This window comes from Rousettus aegyptiacus, unplaced genomic scaffold (genome assembly GCF_014176215.1).
Source record: "Rousettus aegyptiacus isolate mRouAeg1 unplaced genomic scaffold, mRouAeg1.p scaffold_m13_p_5, whole genome shotgun sequence".
Taxonomy (NCBI): Eukaryota; Metazoa; Chordata; class Mammalia; order Chiroptera; family Pteropodidae; genus Rousettus; species Rousettus aegyptiacus.
In genome coordinates this window covers 12309667-12330408 of record NW_023416308.1, presented here as the reverse complement: position 1 = coordinate 12330408, position 20742 = coordinate 12309667, and the positions used below count along the sequence as shown (strand labels likewise).

General features: G+C 54.6%; 3 protein-coding genes across 4 annotated transcripts; 2 read left to right on the top strand and 1 right to left on the bottom strand.

Annotated features, from left to right (window-relative positions):
* Positions 1-2168: 2168 nt before the first annotated feature.
* On the top strand, positions 2169-3525 carry TSSK1B (testis specific serine kinase 1B). The gene has a single exon (XM_016120134.2). It carries the CDS (start codon positions 2265-2267, stop codon positions 3378-3380), a length of 1116 nt encoding a protein of 371 aa, XP_015975620.1. The 5' UTR covers positions 2169-2264; the 3' UTR covers positions 3381-3525.
* A 4471-nt stretch (positions 3526-7996) lies between these two features.
* Positions 7997-9308, top strand: TSSK2 (testis specific serine kinase 2). Its single transcript, XM_016120136.2, has one exon. The coding sequence runs from the start codon at positions 8104-8106 to the stop codon at positions 9178-9180; it is 1077 nt and encodes a 358-aa protein (XP_015975622.1). The 5' UTR covers positions 7997-8103; the 3' UTR covers positions 9181-9308.
* A 1810-nt stretch (positions 9309-11118) lies between these two features.
* On the bottom strand, positions 11119-20742 carry ESS2 (ess-2 splicing factor homolog). 2 transcript variants are annotated; one of them, XM_016120132.2, is made up of 10 exons: positions 20579-20742; positions 19426-19594; positions 19232-19333; positions 17206-17378; positions 16982-17099; positions 16531-16664; positions 15561-15663; positions 14232-14341; positions 12166-12281; positions 11119-11672 (listed from the first exon to the last, which is right to left on the bottom strand). In XM_016120132.2, exons 1-10 carry the CDS (start codon positions 20717-20719, stop codon positions 11393-11395), a joined length of 1446 nt encoding a protein of 481 aa, XP_015975618.1. In that variant the 5' UTR covers positions 20720-20742; the 3' UTR covers positions 11119-11392. The 2 variants fall into 2 exon arrangements, with proteins under 2 accessions (XP_015975618.1, XP_015975619.1); XM_016120133.2 differs by having other exon boundaries at positions 17206-17375.

Genomic DNA, 20742 nt, shown 5'->3' with positions numbered 1-20742 from the left:
GGGCCTACGCGTTCCCAGTGCGTGCGGACCAGTAACCTAACAGGGGCGGAGCCTGGGCAGTAGTGTACAAAAGGGGCGAGGCCTAAGGTCGGGACCGGCCCGGCGGGGGGCGGGATTATAAGAAGTGAAATGTGCCATAGGCTAAACAGAGAGGTGGGGCTCGGAAGGACCTAGGATCTGAGGGCTAAGGGCGGGGGGGAGGGGCAATGGACCCTAGATGACGGACACAGAAAGGGGCGGGGCTCAGTTAAGCCCAGGGGTAGGGAGCAGAGGAGCCGGGAGTGGCCCAAGGGGCTAAGCATAAAGGAAGAGGACAAAAAGGGAGCCGAGAGGAACGAGGACACAAAAGGGTCTTCCTTCCCACTTTGCACACCTGCAGGCCGACCTCCGGTCTGTGACCCAAGAGTGCTCCCTAAACTGGTCTTTTTAAAGCCGAAGCGCAGAGAAAGGATGAGGGAAACTGGAGGGGTCCACACTATCCTTGAGGTGGTTCTTGGGGTGGGGAAGGAGAATCGACGCTGCACATACAACTGAAAAATGTTTCGAAACAGATGAGGAAGTAGCCTAAAGGCGTGTCATACAAAGAGAGCTGACAGAGAAGCGGTGGTTATAGAGACTGGAGCAAAGCTGGCTTCTGGAGAAAGCCCTGCCTACACAATGGCGGAGGAGGGGAAGGTAAGGCTGGACACAGCTGGTGCACGACCATGAGAGGGGACAGAGCAGATAGTGTCCTCAGCAGGAGAGAGGAGCAAGCTGTCCAAAGGAAGCTGTGCCAAAGCCTGACACAGGGTGTCAGGATTGGAAAAGAGTGTGAAGATGGGTGCAGACAAAAGGGAGACAGGCCAGAGGTGGTACAGGCCTATTCTTGCCCCATCCACCTCCGGCCCCACCAACTCACTCCCCAAAAGCAGTCTTCCCAAGCCCCATCAAGGTATGATTCTTTTGAGTGTCCCAGAATTCAAACCTGTGACACCCAGGGTCACCTGAGAGAGAGGCATCCACACTCCCTCTGGGTGGATATGGCCAAGGTTAAACCCAAGGCTAGGCCAGACCTGCCTGTTCCTGTTCCTCAGGGCGTGGCCTGGAGCAGGTGCTAGACAAAGGGGCTATCACAATAGAGAGCCTCCACTGCACACAGAGACTAGTCCTTGTCCAATGCTGACCTTTCTATTTGCGCCATCCTCAGGGAGCATTCCAGGAGCAGCTGCTGGCACTCTAGGCCTGGCCTTCTGCCTCCCAGCCCCAGATCTGCCCTGGGAGTGCATCGAGGGCTACAGTCTGGGAAGAGGCCCCCAGGAAGAAACAAAGCCAAGAGCAGAAATCTCTTCCAGTCATCCCCTGCGCAGCAGAGCCACTGTCAGGCAGACTGGCAAAGGTTTGAATGAGAAAAGAAAAGTAAAAGGAGGTGAAATGTCCAGCCAAACCATGCAAGAAGGCAGAGCCCCAGCTTTCCAAAGTCAGTGACCCCAGGCCACTGACCCACCTCCAAACTTTCTCAGCCTGGCAGGCCGCTTGTGTGAACACCAGTAAAAGTTTCCAGGACTAAAGGGAGGGAGAAGTTAAGGATGTTTCTCCTCAGCTCCTTCCCTGTGGAGTCACTGCGGCCTCCACTTAAGGTCACTGCCTCTCTCAAAGTGGCCCCATTTATACTCTCCCCAGGTTCCAGTGACCACTGCTCCCTTCTTTTAGCAATCTATGACAATCACTGGAGTTTCCTACACTCTGCTCCCACCTTTGTAAATTATGCCCTTAATAAACCCTTCTTGGACTGCCCTAACTGGAGTATGTCTTGTTTGCTGCTGGGACCCAGAGTGACACAAACACCTGCCCTGGATTTCCTGGGATGCCTGAGTTGCAGAAATCAGCCCCACCACTCCACAAGCAGTCCTGGCTCCAGATCTGGAGGCATGGGCAGACTGATGTGTCCCCACAGCCCTCTCCTACCTCAGGTCCCAGCCAAATGCAAAGCCACTCTCCAAAGGCCTTCGGTCTGCTCCAGCTCACTGGCCGGCATTCCGGGGATCCACGTTCAAGTGGCTCAGGCCAGAGCCTCATTCCCCCAGGGCACTCCTCCTTTATGACTTCACCCACTGAAGTCACCTGGGAGACAATGCCGAACCTTCTACCCTAGAGTATGGGCCTCTAGGAGGCAGGGACGGCAGGCCCAGCCAGCCCAGAGGACACTCTGTCCACAGTTTAAATGAGGACGCTGCCGGCCCACGTCTCGCAGGGCAGCCTCAGAGGCACTGGGTGCTCCTGGAACCATGGATGATGCTGCCATCCTCAAGCGACGAGGCTACATCATGGGGATAAATTTGGGAGAGGGCTCGTACGCAAAAGTCAAATCCGCTTACTCTGAGCGCCTGAAGTTCAATGTGGCAGTCAAGATCATTGACCGGAAGAAAGCCCCCACAGACTTCTTGGAGAAATTCCTTCCCCGGGAAATTGAAATTCTGGCCATGCTAAACCACCGCTCCATCATCAAGACCTACGAGATCTTTGAGACTTCGGATGGCAAGGTCTACATTGTCATGGAGCTCGGGGTCCAGGGCGACCTCCTTGAGTTCATTAAAAACCGGGGAGCCCTGCATGAAGATGATGCTCGAAAGAAGTTCCACCAGCTCTCCTCGGCCATAAAGTACTGCCATGACCTAGACGTTGTACACCGAGACCTCAAGTGTGAGAACCTTCTCCTCGACAAAGACTTCAACATCAAGCTATCTGACTTTGGCTTCTCCAAGCGTTGCCTGAGGGATGACAGTGGCCAACTGACACTGAGCCAGACCTTCTGTGGGTCAGCAGCATACGCAGCCCCTGAGGTGCTGCAGGGCATCCCCTACCAGCCCAAGGTCTATGACATCTGGAGCCTCGGCGTGATCCTCTACATCATGGTCTGTGGTTCCATGCCCTATGATGACTCCAACATCAAAAAGATGCTGCGCATCCAAAAGGAGCACCGTGTCAACTTCCCGCGCTCCAAGAACCTAACAGGCGAGTGCAAGGACCTCATCTACCGCATGCTACAGCCAGATGTCAACCGGCGGTTGCACATTGACGAGATCCTCAGCCACTGCTGGGTGCAGCCCAAGGCCCAGGGCCTGTCCTCTGCAGCCATTAACAAGAAGGGGGAGAGTTCCCGGAGCACTGAGCCCTCATGGACCCCTGAGCCTGGCTCCAATAAGAAGTCTGCCACCAAACTGGAACCCCAGGAGGAGGCACGGCCTGAGGCAAGGCCTGAGTCGAAACCCGAGGAAGAGACGCTGAAAGAGCAGGCATCAAGGCAGTTGGAGACCACAGGCCTCACCTTCACAGGCGAACAGATGAATATGGAGATAGCGGAAGAGGTCCCCCCACAGCCTTCAGAGATGCACACCCAGTGAGCCTTTCTCACAGCCAAGGCGATGAGGCAGAGGTCACAGCTTCGAGCCTGAGCTCCAGAAAAGCCAAGAGATGAGCCAGAGAAGGAAGACAGTCCCAGATAAGGCACTATTTTCATCAGTTTCTATACCCTCCCGTTGAACTTGGTAATCTACATGGCTAAAGAAGCAATAAATCACTATATTAGTGCAGTCCCCTACATGAATGTCTTTGCCCTGGCTGACTGCGGTCATCCAGGGAAAGGATCCCCCACCCCCACTCCACCAACACTTTGAAAAATATATTTCAGTGTGCCCAGCCCTGACTGTGACCTGACCATAACCTCAGGCCCTGCACCAGAGCCAAGAGCTGAGTGAGGAAGATGCTGCTTCAAGAGGGAGGCCATGAGTACAGTGCTGGGGGGTGGGGGAATAGGAATAGGACAGGAGGATGAAAAGGCTGTCCGAAGAGGAGGGGTGGGAGAAGGCCCCACAAGGCTGCCAGTGGGGAGGGACGTGCAGAGGGCAGGTGGACCAGCCTCTCAGCCTCTCTTGGGCTCCCCACCCTGATAAGAAACTCAATTTTTCAGTTCTGTCCACCAGGGGTTCCCTCGTGTCCAGCTGGCATCCAGTTCTCAATGATACCCTGAGTTGTCCTGCCCCATAGTCATTCCCCCGGCTCAGGGGAAGCAGGGGGCTCTGCTGGACAGCACAGCCACACTCCAGCCTGCATGTCCCACAACAACTGTGTGGCCCTGACTACACTCTGTTCCCCTCTAGTCCCAGTCTGTCCCCAGGTACGACGCTCCCCGCCAGATTAGATAAGCTGACACTGGTGAGGAGACAGGACAGGTGTCCTCACAATGCATGCCTGGCCACCATAGCCACTGGTGTCCCACAGAGGCAGCAGGCCTGTAGTTAGCATCACTGGCTGCTGTATGTGGCGGAGCCCTGCCCACCGTTTCTTAGGCAGTCCTCACCTCAGCGTGATGGCCCTTTCTCCTCCTGCTCTGCACTCACTCTGATAACCTCTTGTGGACCTGCGGGGTTAACACACCAAGAGGACAAGAACCTTCAGATTCAACCCCCAATCTCCACGCCCTTTCCCACATCTCTGTCTTGGGGTGACCCCCAACCACTAGCCCTCTGGGAGAAGGGAGACCCAGTGAGTGCCTGAGACCTGCCTTCTGCAACCCTCCCCACATCTGGGCCACAGCTCTGGCTCCTCCCTCCCTATAGCCACTTTCACATATTGTGTCCTCATACCTCTGTTTCTATGTGTCACGGCTCAGCCACCACCGAGGCTTCCATCCCTGCCTTCCCATCACCTCAAGTAGCACCCAGTCTGGCTCCCTCTGCCCACAAAGGATCCCAGTGCCCTGCCTTTGAGGTCTTCCCAATTCTGGTCTCCTAGCTTCCCAGCTCCCTCCCTCACCTCACATCCCACTCATACATACCATAATCATGCTTGTGGACGTGTCCTTGCAGATCTTGCCCATATCTCCAGGCTTGGTCGAGGGGCCGTGCCCTCCACGAGGCCTTCTGTGGGCCCCTAACAGTGCTCAGCAGCCAGACAGCAAGTGCCCAGGGGCCAGGCACAGAACGGGCTCTAGAAATACTGGAGCAGCCACCCAGTTTTTCCAGTGAAGACTAAAGGCCCCAGGAGCCCAGAGTCATGCAGCTAGTCTGGTGATGGAATGGAGTTGCAGAGCACTTAGGGCCAGCTGGAATGGGGAGGTCTTGATGAGATGCTCATGAATTCCTCCCCCTGGTCATCTCTGCAGCCTTCCTTGGTCCTCAGGGCAGTGAACAGTGTGAGGCAAGAGGGCCTGGGAGTCTAACTGTAGCCCAGCCAGGAGGTGAGCCTGGGTGGGAGGAACCACAGGAAGGAGCACCTACTGTGTGCTTTCCAGGTAGGGATTATTTCAGAGAGGGTACACACCTGCCTGAACCGCACAGCATGGAGTGACCACCTCGGGTGACTGAAGCCATGCCTCCCCAGGTGGTCACATGCTGGCCACTCCTGTGAGCTGCTCAACCCACTGGACTTGGTCCTGGCTTGGACCCCTTCAGTGAACCTCCGCGCCACCCCCCGCCCCGCCCAAGGCTTTAGGATCAAGACCCTCATAATGGACACTGAGGCCCACAGTGCTTCCTCCCACCCCCACACTCTCTCACCATGCTGTCCTTTCAGACCAACGTGTGCACTAGCAGTCCTCATCCTCCTCTGTGCGGCTGACTCAGCCCTCAACCTTCCCAGCCTCCCCAAGTCCAGCCCTCAGTTCTGTCCTCACTGCTCCATGTTCCTCAGTGTCATGGCACAGTCACCACTGTGTATTCACATTCATTAGTATGACATTGAATCTCCCAGGTCTCTGGGCTTCAGGAAAGCATAGGCCCTGCCTCGTTCATCAGTGTACCCCAGTACCTGGAACTGACCATCGAATGCCTATGGGGTAAATAGACAAGTGGGTGCTCACTCTACAGAGAAAACCAAAGCTCAGAAGGGGTGGCCTACCTAGAGTCTACAGGTCTTTGGCTCACAGGAATGCAGGTTGGGAGTCTCTTGGAGGTCCCCTGGTCCAACTTAACACTCTCACCTCCAAGACACAAGGAGACACTGCCTCAGTGTGCACATGCTGTGTGAAGCCACCCACTCCAGATGCTCCAGCTCTACCTGCATGGTGCTGAGACCTGCCTCCTCCACCATGTCCCCAAGAATCAAAGAGGCCAAACTGTCGGGGCAAGGGCAGGGTATGAGGGGGCAGACTCCACAGAGGGGGTCCATGGAGTGAGCCAAGAAGGCAGACATGCAAGGGCACCCCAGACAGAACATTTGGGACACAGGAGAAGGGGGGGTCATACTACTGGACCTAGCTGCGAATCCCCACAGCCCCTTCTGGGACACGAAGGAGTGAACTTCTGGTCATTTAAGCCAAAAAGAGCCCCCAGGAGAAAGGTAGGCATTAGCTAAAGCTATTAACAATGGAAGTGCTAATGAGCTGAGATCAGGCTTCAGAGAGGCCTGGCTGCTAGAGGGCAGTTGCTGCTGTGGGCCTGCCGTGCTGGGGCCAGGCACCTGGACTCTGGCTCCCCTGCTCCCACCATCTTCCACACAGACCTCCAGACACAGGAAGCTCCCCGTGCGCTCTAGGTACATCCATACAGCCATGCTCTGGCCAACACATTACGTCTGCCTGGCACCATCTGCCTCCTGTCAACCTGGAAGAGCCCTACTGATCCTCTGTGTGCCATCTTCATCATCAGCACTAACTACCCACACAGAAGCAAGCCTTTTCCCTCTTTCCCATACACCAAGCACATGGCGCTCTTGTCCTGGCAACTTACTACATGTCGGCACAGGATGCCTGTGACCGAGGACAAATGAACAGCGGGGCTTCAGAAGTACCTAAAGAGATGCATACAGGAGGCTGTTTTCCAAAGCAGAACTGAAAAAGGGGTTTCACATTGTTTCCAGCTGCAAAAGATGATCTGAAAATTGCAAACAATGTGCTTTCCCAGGGTTCCAACAGCCGCACCACACCACACCTCACCAAGTCCCAGAGACATAATTTAGGACACCTCTTCACCTAGGTGCTTGTTCTTAACAGTCGACACTCTGGGTGCCGCCAGGAACCCCAGCACTGCCCGGGGCCCCACCCACCAGCTAACCAGAGTGCCAGAGCCTCCTCTGTCTCCCTCTGCTGTCTGGTCTTCAGAGGGCCATGCTGGTCCAGCCTGCTCTTGCACGGTCAAAGGCTTCCACTCACCCCAAAGGCCTTTCTCTAAGCTGACATCTTAAAACATGACTTGAGTCATGGCTCTTCCTGCCCCGAGCCCTGCAATGACTGCCCATCACTCAGGGAAAAGCTTCCACTTACCTTCTCTCCACCTCCATCCTGATTGTGGGACTCAGCCATTCTCCAAACAAGCCCTTTCCTCTCCCAGGCTCTTCCCTGCCTGGATGCCTCACTACCTTCTCTACTTAACTGAAGCCTAGCCCATCCTCCAGGCCTGCCCCAGCTCTCAGAACGCATATATGCCGGCCCGGGGTCCACAGCACCCCAAGGCTGCCTGCTCTTCCACCCCACACACATCTGCTCACCGCAGCAGGAGCAGCGGCACTTATCCACCCAGCTCTCCACTCCAAACAGGAGTTGCTCTTGTCCACCAAGTGTGGAACCACCACGGGCCTAACCAGACTAGGGCAGTCCCTCCCAGGCACCGCTAGCTCCAAGGACACAAGTCCTAGATGGGGTTTTCCTCACATCCCAAAGAAGCTGCAGGAAAATCAGCCCTAGTGCGACATGGACCAATGCAGGGTCAGCCCCACAGCCAGGAGAGGGAAACTGGGATGAGGCTGGCACTCTGGCTGGACCTGGGAAGCCCCACTTCGGGCCTGACTCATGGCGGGGAAGCCACGGCAAGGAGGAAGAGCAGGGAGGGTTACCGCAGTCCTGAGTGTTGGCTTTTTTCCAGTGGGTGGGGAGTGAGCGTTCCTGCCAGGCCAGCTGGGCTTCCATGGTTCCAGGGGCCCCATTCCCCCCAGCCCAGTCCCCACTCCCGGCAGCCTGGCTTTATGACTTCACATGCTGAAGTCACGCGGAGACAATGCTGAACGTTCCACCCCTTTAAGTCCAGGCCAGCCCAGCCAGACCGGCTCCCCACACTGTAAATGAGGACAATGCCTGCTAGTCCACGTGGGGAGGGGATGTAGAGGACAGCGGCGCCAGCCGTTCCTGGCACCATGGACGATGCCGCGGTCCTAAGGAAGAAGGGTTACATCGTGGGCATCAATCTTGGCAAGGGCTCCTATGCAAAAGTCAAATCCGCCTACTCTGAGCGCCTCAAGTTCAACGTGGCAGTCAAGATCATCGACCGCAAAAAAACACCCACCGACTTTGTGGAGAGATTCCTTCCTCGGGAGATGGACATCCTGGCAACTGTCAACCACCGCTCCATCATCAAGACCTACGAGATCTTTGAGACCTCGGATGGGCGCATCTACATCGTCATGGAACTCGGCGTCCAGGGTGACCTCCTTGAGTTCATCAAGTGCCGGGGGGCCCTGCATGAGGATGTGGCACGCAAGATGTTCCGCCAGCTCTCCTCAGCCGTCAAGTACTGCCACGACCTAGACGTTGTACACCGAGACCTCAAGTGTGAGAACCTTCTCCTCGACAAAGACTTCAACATCAAACTATCTGACTTCGGCTTCTCCAAGCGCTGCCTGCGGGATGGCAGTGGGCGCATCATCCTCAGCAAGACCTTCTGTGGGTCAGCGGCGTACGCGGCCCCCGAGGTGCTGCAGGGCATCCCCTACCAGCCCAAGGTCTATGACATCTGGAGCCTGGGTGTGATCCTCTACATCATGGTCTGCGGTTCCATGCCCTATGATGATTCCAATATTAAGAAGATGCTGCGCATCCAGAAGGAGCACCGTGTGGACTTCCCACGCTCCAAGAACCTAACGGGCGAGTGCAAGGACCTCATCTACCGCATCCTGCAGCCAGATGTCAACCGGCGGCTGCAGATTGATGAGATCCTCAGCCACTCGTGGCTGCAGCCCCCCAAGCCCAAGGCCATGTCTTCTGCTTCCTTCAAGAGGGAGGGTGAAGGCAAGTACCGAGCCGAGTGCAAACTGGACACCCGGCCAGGCTCTCGGCCTGAGCACCGGCCTGACCACAAGCTGGGGGCCAAAACCCAGCACCGGCTGCTGGTGGTGCCTGAAAACGAGGACAGGATGGAGGACAGGCTGGCCGAGACCTCCAGGGTAAAAGAGCATCATGTCTCCGGAGCTGAGGTGGGGAAGGCAGGCACCTAGGGTGCTGAGGGCCGGGGGGTGTGGTGCATGGTGGCGCCCACATAAACTAAGTAGGCAGGTAGGAGCTGAAGAAGGCACAGGTGCAAGGAACAAGTAAAATCCATCAATTAAACCACTATTTTGATTACGTTCTATTAGCTTTCTTCCACTTAGTAGCAAAGACAATAATTACTGACCACCAAATAAACCACAAAGTGTAAACAAGCATTGAGAGTGCCCCCTGAGGAGTCTTTTTCTCTAGGACCCAGCCAACCACCCTCCCTGCGGCGCGGGGGTCTTCAGTGTAGGGGTCCATGGACCAGTGCTCAGGCACAGGTACTCATGGAGAGGCTTCCTGGGAGAGGAGAATATTATGGCTAGGGCCCACCTGCGAGGCCCCAACTGGTCTCCCTCTGACCTGCCCATGCCCAGTGCCTCCAGGGCTAGCCAGGTGTACATGTCTCCACCTGAGGTGCAGCACAGCCCACCCTGACCCTGTTCCACTCCCTCAGTCAGCCCTTCCTTCCTCCTCCTCTCCCTCCCTCTCTCCCCTCCTTCCCAGCACCCCCTCTGAGACCTCTGACCTGTACCTTCTCCACTGCTTCCTAATTACACCACACAGTAGCCATCACTATTTTGTTACTCATCACTACCCAGGGCGCACTCCCTACAGGCCAACCAAGTGTGGGAGGTGGTCAGCACCTGGCCTTAGGATGCCTTACCTGGACAGTTTCCCTCTCCGCCCCTCACTTATCCCCACTAAGACCTCTGTCTCCTCCCCACTTCCTGGAGGCACCCTTGGACCCAAGGCCACCCTTCTCTAAGGGAGAAAAGCACCAAAACCCAAATTTTCCTGACCCCAAGCAGTCCCAGCCCTTGCTCCAAGCTCACCTGCTGAGCCCATCCCCAGTCCCACTGGTGGTTCACAAGGCAGAGCCAGGGCACAGCCCTGGGAGCTTGCAAGAACTGTCAAGGAGCGCAGGCTAGCAGTACCCAGGCAGGCGGCAGGCCCTGTACCAGCCTCCAGAGGACACTGGCATGCATGGTGGGTATAAGACTGATGCAGGAGCACCTGGGAAGATGGCGTGTGCTCAAAGCAGGACTCCGGTCTAAGCAATTCCAGGTTGTCTCCCTGAGCAGTGAGCTCCCCCAAGGGTACAACCTGACCCCACCTGAGGCCAGAAGAGACCCATGTGGCAAGAAGCCATGGTCCTGGGACTCCCCCGCTCCATGTAAGGCAGCGGGCCTCAGGCCTCTTGGGGATCAGGCACCAACGGCCTCAGACCAGGTGGCAAGTGCTGTGGCACACATGGCACTGTCAGGCCCATGGAGCCAGGCCCCATTGTTTTTGACTCTGTGGCCCAGGTTACTGTTACCTGGGGCTCTTGCTGGTGGGAATGACAACGAGGTGACCAGTGACTCAGCAGCCTATGGCAGTTAGTGCCTGGAGCACTGTGGGAGGGCAAGAAGATGGAGACAGCCCTGCCCCACCTGAGCTGGAACCAGGTGTTTGGAAGTCTTGGTGAGGATACTGGGAAGGTTTCTCACTCAGGAGTGTGGCCTGACACCCACTTAGGACCCATGCAGCCCTGTCACTGGCAAACCATGCAAGCGAAGCCTAGCTAGGGAGGCTATAGACCTGGGTCCAGAGTCCCAGGTAAACCCAAAGAGCTCAACTCCCAAGGGCTCTTTCTCTCCCTCAGACAAACTAAATTGGGTGCGGGGAGGGGGGGTGGAGGGAGGGGTGGCAACATGATGTGAGCTAAGGTCAGAAGGCAGGTTCCAGTTTCCACGGAAAGCTATGTAGGTGGTGGCAGAAAAGACCAGACACCCTGGCCCTCCAAGGGTCACTCCACACAGCAACTTCTTCCCTGGGAGGCCCATAGTCCTGAGACCATGATGTAGGTACAAAGGCCATGTAGGGGCCACGTGAACAGCAGGATGAAAAGGTGGCCTGCAGACTGTGCTAGGTGTTATTTAATGCTGGTTAAATAGAAATGGGCAGGGGTTCCATAGAAAAAAGTACCAGCAAGGCCTTGGGATGAACCCCAAGGGCCGTGGGGCAGGTCCTGTGCCAGCCTGGCCAAGGCATGGCATCTTTCTTCTGTGGCTCCTGGGATAGTTACTGCTTTTGGCCTGGGCCTGGGTCTCCAGAAGGCCAGAATCCTCTGCTGGGTGGATAGCTGCTCTGCAGGCTCCACAGATCTCCCACAGGCCCAGCCCAGGCCTGGCCCTAAAAGAAATCTGAGGCTTTGCGCCGGGCAGGGAGCTGCAGCAAGTTGTCTGTGATGGAGGCTGGGTCCTGGCTGAGGGGGGTGCGTGTGGCAGAGCCTGGAGCTGGTGTGCTCGTTGGAGTCTGGGGCCCTCCGGCTGGGGTCTTGAGGTGGGTCGAGCGTGCTGGAGATGGTGTGTAGCTGGCCCGCAGGGCCCGGTCTGTGTACTTGCTGGCCGTCCTGCTCACAAGGCGCTGCAGGGCTGGGGACATGGCTGGGCTCAGGCCTTTGGGGGTGAGGCTGAGGTGGAAGCGGTAGGCAAGAGAGGCAGGATTAGCCCGGATGCGGAACCACCAGCAGCAAGCCTGACACAGCTCCACAGGAAGATGCATGGGAGACTTGTGGTAATTCTGGGCTGAGGACACCGGTAGACTGGTATTCATCAGTGTGGCCAAACAAGGTCAAGTGCTGGTGTTGCCCTTGGCTGTGGGACTGGGGTGGATCATAATTCTCTCTAAAGGGAATGAGGATACCTGTCTCCCATAGGGCTGACAGAAACTCATAGTGGGACAACAGGCCTAAAGGTACTGCTTAGGGATGTGCCTAAGAGGTTGAAGAAAAGATGGAGGGGGACCCTGCATCCCAATTCACACAGGGCCTCGCTCTGGACCAGAACAGCTGCCACAGGACCCACTACAGAACCCCTGGATCTGTCCTGTAGGTGTCCACACTGCAGGGGATGGGGCTGAGCGGAACCAGAGAGAGACTTCCACATGGGTTAGGTGCCTCTCACCTGGCCAGGTTCTCCGTCACTCTCCTCAAGGCCTCCTGCTTTTTGGCTCGGTTCTTGGCAGCAGCTTCGTTGGCCATCTTCAGCCCCAGCCGCTCCCTGCGGCCCGGCTCCAAGATCTATGAAGTAGGAGTGTCAGTGGCCTGCACTGGCCCATCACTGAGCCAGGCACTCCCTTGCTGCTGGGGGAAGTGTGCTTCTTCCCATGGCCCCTACGATCCCTGAAACCCCTAATCGCCTCCCCTAAAAGCTCACCAAAAGTCCATAACCAGCCAGGCCTGCCTAAGCTGCCCACCTGCCAAGGGCCCAGCTCAATCCACCTGTCATCATGGTCTTCTCAAAACCAGCACTGCTGAGTTAGGAACCTCACAATCTTTTAGGAAAGGAGAGGGTCTTGTCTTAATCTGCTTCCCTCTGAATATCTTTGTCTTTATTGACCTTCGGTATTTCTTTTGAGTACTTCCCAAAATGTTTCTTTGGCCTATTTTTCTAACAAGGTGCTTACCTTGTTTTTTTGTTTTGCTTTTTTACTTATAGAAGCTTATATTAAGCTATGCCATCCAAATTCCTTTTCAATTGTTTGTTTTTAGTTTTATGTGTGATGTTTTCTGCTGTATTTGTCATTTCTATGTAGCATAAACTATTACTTCCCTTTGTAATTTATTCCTTTGTTATGTTTAAAAAATCTTTTCTATCTTAAGATCAGATTAAACCAGATTAAATATCGACCGTTATTTTCCTCTACTTGTTTTATGCTTATTGTTTTATGTTTAACTTTTCAACTTTCTAAACTACATCCTGCTATACAGATTGAAGAATTACTTTACTTCATTTCCAAATTACTATTCAGCACAATTTGAGTTGCTACCTCCAACACACCCTAAATTCTGATTTGGATTGAGATTTTTTTTTCAGAATTTCTCCTCTTTTTTATTGACCTGGAGGTTCTGGGAACAGTGGCATACTTCTGACTAGTATGCTTTAGTATCTGACAGCACAGACTCCTCTCTGTTATCCCTCTCTCAAGTTTTTCTTGGTTATCCTTGCATCCCAGACAAATTTGAAAACTTAGGTACCAAAAACCTGTGTGTACATTCTGTCTGGGTATGGGTTACCTCTCCAAACTATTCAAAGCAGGCTAACCGGTGCTACACTGGGGAGACCCCACACCTTCAGGTGGGGCCGGTTAGTGGTGTTCTTATGTAAGCCTGTGGTTTCTTTACAAAAGCTAAGTTATTCTTAGTTACTCTAAATTTCTGTTGCTACAGTGAGTGATATCTCTTTTCCTGTTGCATTTCAAACTGATCAACACCAGCTTTTAAGGGACTGGTTCAAGATGACGCTGACCCAGGTCCCTACACAGGCCTTTTGCATTAAGCCCACCCTCCATGCCCAATTCTTTGGGGTTTCAGAGCAGGTGATATAATCCTGCACCCTTTGTCTTAACACCACCAATCTCTGCCTCCATGGGAGTCCCAGCACTCCACGGTTGGTTCAGGCAGAGGCCCGTAACCGCAACAAGACTAAATGCTCTCAAACTGTGTGCAACCTACAGAGCCTGATCTTCCCGATACCACTCTGAGGCCCCAGCTGCTTGCCCACCTGCCCACACCATCCTGGGCCACCCTGATTTCTGCAAGAGGTCTCTCTCTGCAAGCATACAGCCTGAGGACACAAACCACTTCCCACAGAATGCTTATGGGACCCTTCTCTGTATTCATGCCTGTAGCCCAGTAGGAGCTCTGGGTCTGCCTCTGAGACCACCCCTCATCTTTAAGCAGCCCTGTCCTCCAGGCTCAGAGACCATGGCCATTCCCTTGGTGCTTTGGCTCCATCCTGTCAATCCCTCCCTGACAAAACCACTTGTTTGCCTGTATCTGTTCTCACTGCCCTGGCACCATTCAGAAGAGCAATGCCCGAGCAGGCGTGCAGCCTGACATGTGGGCTGGCCTGGTCAGCTTTGCTTTGACCGTGGCAGCTGGGCCACTCTCTGTACACTGAGTTATACGTGCTCAGAAGACCACGGGTCCACTTGGGGTCCCACCCATAGTCCCCTCACCATGACCTACCTTGAAGGCTGGTCCCGGTGTCCTGTCCACGTAGGGAGTTTCCGATCCTTCAATTCTCAAAGGTGTATTCTCAACCTCCCCCCAGGTCATCAGCGGGGATTCATTCACACCTGCAGATGGAGAACCCACAGTCACCTCAGGCTAGGGGACACAGGTGGGGCCACCGCTCAGGCCCTCCTTCCTGCTGTAGCCATTTCACCACCATGCACATTCCAGCTAACAAACACCAAGGGTGGAAGCTGGCCCTCTCTCCTTCCCCAGGACTCTGGAACACTGACATCTCTGCCCTCTGAGAGGAAAATACCAAGGCCACTGTGGGCCCGAGGCAGGTCTAGGCCCCAACAGCCATAAGGCTTAGCTTAAAGTAGGGGGCCTCCTTAGGGAAACAGGCTACTGAGTCAGCAAGGCCTCCTTCCTAGGACTGGGCCAGGGGAGACTCTTGGAGATCACTGATGGCACTCCACTCCAAGGGAAGAGACACTCAGGGGCTCCCAGAGCTCCCCATATCTCTCAGGACCCTGGGCAAATCTGTGGTGCCTGAACATACCCTAACACTGTAATGGCAACCTGTACCTTGGAGCATAGGGGCCAGTGTGTGGGAAGGCAGATGGACAGCGCGTGCCTGCAAGACCATCCCCAAAGCTCATGTATCACCTGTGTGAAGGAGATGGAGGCCTGAGGCTCAGAGACCCCTCTCTGGAGCTAAGTTTGTAAGCATGATGCACCTGCTGACATGAGACCCAGAACTAGGAAATGTTACCCCAGCGCTAAGAGGGCATCCAGCCCCAGCCCAAGCCAGTGGCTGGAGGCAGGTAGCCTGAGGGAGGAGCACACAACCCTGCAGCTCCCCCTCAAGACTGTCCTGCCCACCCCACACAGGCCAGGCACAGCCCCTTGAGGCCCTAGGTACACCCAGCTTCCAGCACACTGCAGTCTGCCTTCCACACACATCATGTACACAGGGAGATGCCTGCCAGGCAGCCAGCCCAATAGGCTCTGCTGCCCTTACTGCAAATCGGGTCCTGGGCCTTACCCTGCATTCCTCAGCACACTCTCTATGCCAGTCTCTCCAGCGGAGGCCCAATACCCATGGTTCCGGCAAACCCAGTCTGTCCTGTCGTTTAGAGTGAGGGATGGAGACCCCTCAGCTAAATGGGCCAGACCCCACATTTCTCAGAGTGGGTCTGCCTGAGAGTCCAGCCCTGTCATTGTGGATGGGACACTGGGTTCCCGAGTCACACAAGACCCTGTGGGAGTGCCAAGAGTGGCCAGGGCCAACAAAGCAGCCCCCTTCCCCCCAGGCTATCCCAAAGTGGGTGCATTTCTCACCAGGGGCAGGAGAAGGGGTGGCCACAAATCCAAATCCACCCACTCGGGGGGACTCCTGGGGGATCAGCTCCTTGCCGTCGGGGCCCACTTTGCCCTGTTTGTGCTGGAACAATCAGAGAGACTAGTGTCAGTCGGCCTGAGACCACCCTTCCCCACTGGTGAACGGGCCGGTAAACAGGAACATGCTGGAAACACTTCCCCTCTCAGGGCAGAGCCAGGGCTCTGGGGCTGACAACCCTTGAGGAAAAAGAGGGAGAACCCTGGCCCCTGCAAAGACCTTGAGGATTTGTAAAGCAGTCATCCAAGAGAGGAAAGCTCTCCCCGCTCACCCCCATGCAGGGTGGGGCTCAGCAACACCCCACACAGGCTACTTTCAGGGATAAGTGACTTTAGGTCCCTGAATGGGGCTACATTATTATGGACACCTGTGAGCTGATCTCTTCCCACGAGGCCCTGTAAACGCCTCCAGAGCAGTCTCCCCACCTCCTGTCTCCCACCCTTCAACCCTATGACCACCAGAGCCACCATCAGAAAGGAACTCCTAGGCTTGGAAACTCTCTGCTGGTTTACCATGCCAAGTCCCCCACCGCAGCCTGGCCCACTCCCTGTTCAACCCCTCATTCACCTCCCTTTCACCCTCCCCCCCCCCATCCACCCCCATCCCTGCCTGGTACAGGGGTGTAGGTCTGACCAAACTGGTCTGGCTCCCAGCAGCTGCTTTTCTCTCATGCTCTTACCTCCCAATGGAGCTGACACAGATCTGGACCCAGAGAATGTGTCTGACCAAAACAGCACCCCAAAGGAAGCTCACGGGGTTGAAAAAAGACTTGGGACCCTGCCACACGGGAACCCTAAATACTCCTGTACTGCCAAGCTCTGCCAAGTCTAAGAACAGTGTTAAGAGGGGCAGCTAAGATGAAAGAGGTCATTTTTGCCCACAGCCAGGCCCCTGCTGGCCCCCGCCACCCACCTGGGCATTGAGGGCAGCGGCCTGCTGCAGCTGAGACCGGCTCAGGGCCTGGCTGAAGGGGTCCCTCAGGAAGCGAGTATTCTTATGCACCACCTGCCGGGGCTTCTTAAACAGCTGTTCTTCATCAGGGACGCCTGGCAGGCCAAGAAGAGATGGCAGCAGGTATCAGAGGGGCGGGCAGGCCCCACCTCTGCCTCACGCACAGGGCCTGAGGGAGAGGCCAAGTCACTCCCTGCTGAACAGAAGCATGAAGCCTACTTCAGTCTCCATGTCACAGAACCTGAATAAAGTTGGGGAGAGGTCCTCACTCCCTCACTGACTTCACACACAGACCCGCCTACCCCAAGACAGACCAGGACCCCTCCCAGACCAGAATGCAAGGGAGCACAGACACACACCAAGAGCCAGATCCAAACACACAGCCCCGCTCGCTGCCCACAGTACCGCTTACCCTCTGGATAGTACATGAGAGAGTTCTTGGCCTTGTACTTCCAGGTCTCCACGCCGGCCTGGCTGCTCTCAATAGCTTGGTGCTCTGCCGGTGGGAGTGTGAGATTATCTTTCTGCCTCTGCGTCACACAGGAAAAAGGGAGGGTCAGAAAGGCCGCTAGGCACTGTGGCCTGGCCCTGGGGCTCCCCTACCCCAACAGAAGGCACCCTTGCACCCAGGAACACCTTTTCAAACTCCTCCTCGGCTTGGTAGAGCCAGGCATGACGTGCCCGGTTCTTCTCCTTGGCCACCTCCATGATCTCCTGGAAGGAAGCGTTGTCCTCACTTGTGTAACGGCTCAGAAAAACATCCAGGCTGGGCAGGGGCTCCTTCTCCTCCTCCTCTCCAGCCTCTCCTGCTTAGGGGTGCAGGTGGGTTGACACAGAATCATAAATAGCATAAACACCACTTTGCGGTCATGTGGTCCTGGGAACTACACTGTCCCAGAAGGAGGGCTAGAACCCTCGCCCCTGGTCCTGGGTCTATGAAAGCCACGTTGCCAAACAACTCCTCACCGAGGGGCAAAATCAACCACCCCAAATGCTCAGGGAGCCTACAGGGGCTCTCATCTGCTAGATGTCAAGTGAAGTGTGTGATCTGACTCAGACTGGATGGGGAGCATCCAGGTGTTTGAAAAAGAGCAGGTGATTACAGTGTATCCTCCCCTGCCAAAACTGTGCCAGTCTTATAGGACCTACCTCCAAAGTCCTGGGCTTTTCTCTCTATCCCTGGCATTTCCTTACTCCGACTGCTCTCCTATTCTTGTACCTGGGCTACATGTGGGTGGCTGTCACCTAAGACCCCTCACCTGCTAGTGGGCCTAATGGCTATGACTTCATGAGATCTAATGCTCTAAATGGGGCCTCACAGACACTGGGCCACACCACCAACAGACCCACCACCGCCACTGAAAGTGGCACCCCTAGAGGCGGTGCCATTGCATTGTGCTCAGCAGTGTAGATTTTAGTGGGGCCATCAGGAGGAGAACCTTTTCTTCTACTCTAGTGACAGTCTTGACCAGCTACTGTGGGCTAGACTATGCACAAAGAACAGTGGCTAAAAGTTCAAGACTTGGGGTCAGAAAATGAGGACTCAAACCCTATTCTGCCATGACCAGCTCTGACACCTGCAGAAGTTCCTGCCTTCCTGAGCTTCAGTTTCATCTGTCACCATGAATAACAATGGTCCCTACCTCCTAGATTACTGAAAGGATTTCTGTGTTTACTGACAAGTAAAAGATATTTAAAGTAAAAGAATCTGCAAATCGCCTGTGATTCATGTACAATACTGCAACGGAGAATCACTCTGCAAGGGCACAACACAATGGACTGTGTTAATGCCCAAAAGAGCTAAGTTTTAAAGCAGAAAACAGCATGTTAGCACAGAGGACATCTATGTTATTACAGCATATCACAAACCAGAACCTAGTACAGAAAAGCATCTCATCTATCTGCATGGGGACTAACATTCTATTACAGACAAGAACACTGACTATGACAATTCTCATAGCATGGGGTATACTTATGTCAACAGGACTCAGAATGCCCTGTCCTAGAAAGATACCCTTGTAAAAGGACTTAGTAAATGTGTTGAAAAAGACAACTTATTTATTTGTTCTACTCGTATTTACGTGAGACCCGCAACACACCATGTACAGTTCTAGATGCAGAGCATACAAACAGGAAAAAAACAAAGAACCTGCTCTCGTGGAGGGGAGAGACAATGAACAAACAGAAATGACTTTTAAAGTGTCATGTCTTTCAGTAAGAAAACAAAACCAAGAAAGCACAGAGCATCAGGGGTGATGTGACTTTATACTGGGAGGTCAGAAAAAGGTTCCCTGAATGGGTAGCATCTGAACAAAGACCTAGAAAAGAGGAGCTGGGCAGTTACCCAAGGGAAATGGCCAACTTGAAAGAAATGTGCATGAGCCCTAGGCATGTTAAAGAGACAGGAAGGAAAGGAGCACTCCAAGGCCCATGAACAAGATTTCCACACCATGGAGGAGGGCCGGTGCCTCATAGGACTGAGCCACATTTGGGAGCTAGTCCCAGATCATCTGCATCCTAGACCAGTGCTCTTTGACTCCATGGGTTTCCACTTAGGCAAGGAGACTCCTCAGGTACAAGTTGTGACCTGCCTCTGAACCACTCTCACAGCGGTGAGATTCCCTGGCAATCCTGACCGTCCAAAAAGAGAATACTCACTCACCATCGCCATCCTCCAGACCTCGGCTCCGGCCCCGCGTCTTGTTGCCCACCATTCCAGTGCCTGTATGCACCTCAGGTGTTTCAAACGTGGCTGGGGTGACATCTGGGATAAGAGAAGGGAAAGAGATTAGAGCAAGTCTGAGGCAACAGTTTAGCAGGCATTCCCCTCTTTGCCACCCACAGGAGTCCTCTTACAAGGCGGCGGAGGCTCTTGGGACATTTTTCCCAGGGCAGAGCCAAACTTGATGGCAATCTGGCGCATCCGTTCCAGGTCTCCATTCTCCTCAGCCTCCAGGTACTCCTTCTGTGCCTGCAGCTTCTCTACATCAGGAAAGAAGTCCCTCTGGATGACTGTCTGGAGGCCCTGATAGGAGAGATCAGGACAAAAATCAGAGATGCCATCTGGGGGCTCCTGCCTTTCAGTCCACCAATACTCATGCTAAGGCAATTGCTGAACCCCACCCCCCAATCTATCCAGCCCAATGATCCCCAGAGTTTAGGAGCGTTTTCTAAGGAAGATGACATCCTATAAGGCCTTGCTGCAAAATCTAACATTACTAATCTAACATTGCTTTCCCTCTCCCTTCACTAATTGGTCATTTTCATTCTTTACTAGCCCCACCTCCACAGCAGCTGGACCAATGTGGGTGTTGCACTTTAATGCCATTCATGACCGCCTATTTCCAATCTGAACTCTTTACCTGGATGATTTCAGCCATTCATCCTCACCAACTCTGAGATTCCCAACTCTGCACTTCCAGCCAGACCTTGCTCCCGAGTTGCACAACTGGGTACCTAGCAGTCCACTAATGCCACCTGCCTGTATATCCCAGAGACCTCCCAAATATAACCAGTCCCAAACCAAACCGACTTCCTCCAATCTCTGTACCAGTTCCTCCTCCAGTGTGTTTGCGACAGGGTTAAAACCTACTTCAAGGGTCGTCGGAGACCCACTCACTGAATGATGCTGCCACAATCGCAACCTGTTTCCAAGACCCCGAGACTCTGCACTTGCTAACACTGCTCTCTAGAAAGTTCTCTTTGCCGCCATCCTTCCAAACTCTTACGCTTTAACAGAAAAGCTTGTTTCCCTGATCCCTCACCATATATAAACAAAACCAGCCCCTCTCTGCCGTGGCAACACTGCTAGCGCCTTTCCCACCAAAAACACTCCCTTCTGCATTGTGCTTATTTGGCTCTCGGACTGTCCACACCCCAAGGTTAGAGACTCGGGCCGTTCCACCTCTGCGAAGGGATGAGACTGCCACCGCCTGAGAGGAGGGACCCAAGAGGAGCGCGAGGCGAGGTAGGGACCTAAATGTCGCTGGCGTCCGCACTCAAGTCTTACCTCGATGTACTCTTCCTCGTCCAAGATTCTTTGCTTGCCTATCGCAGCCCCGACCTCCTCTGTCGCGCGTTTCCTCCGGGGCCCCGACGCGGTGGGAAGCAACTGGGCCGGCGGCGACGCACCGGGAGTCTCCATCGCCATCCCAGGACCGTTCGGGAAGCGCG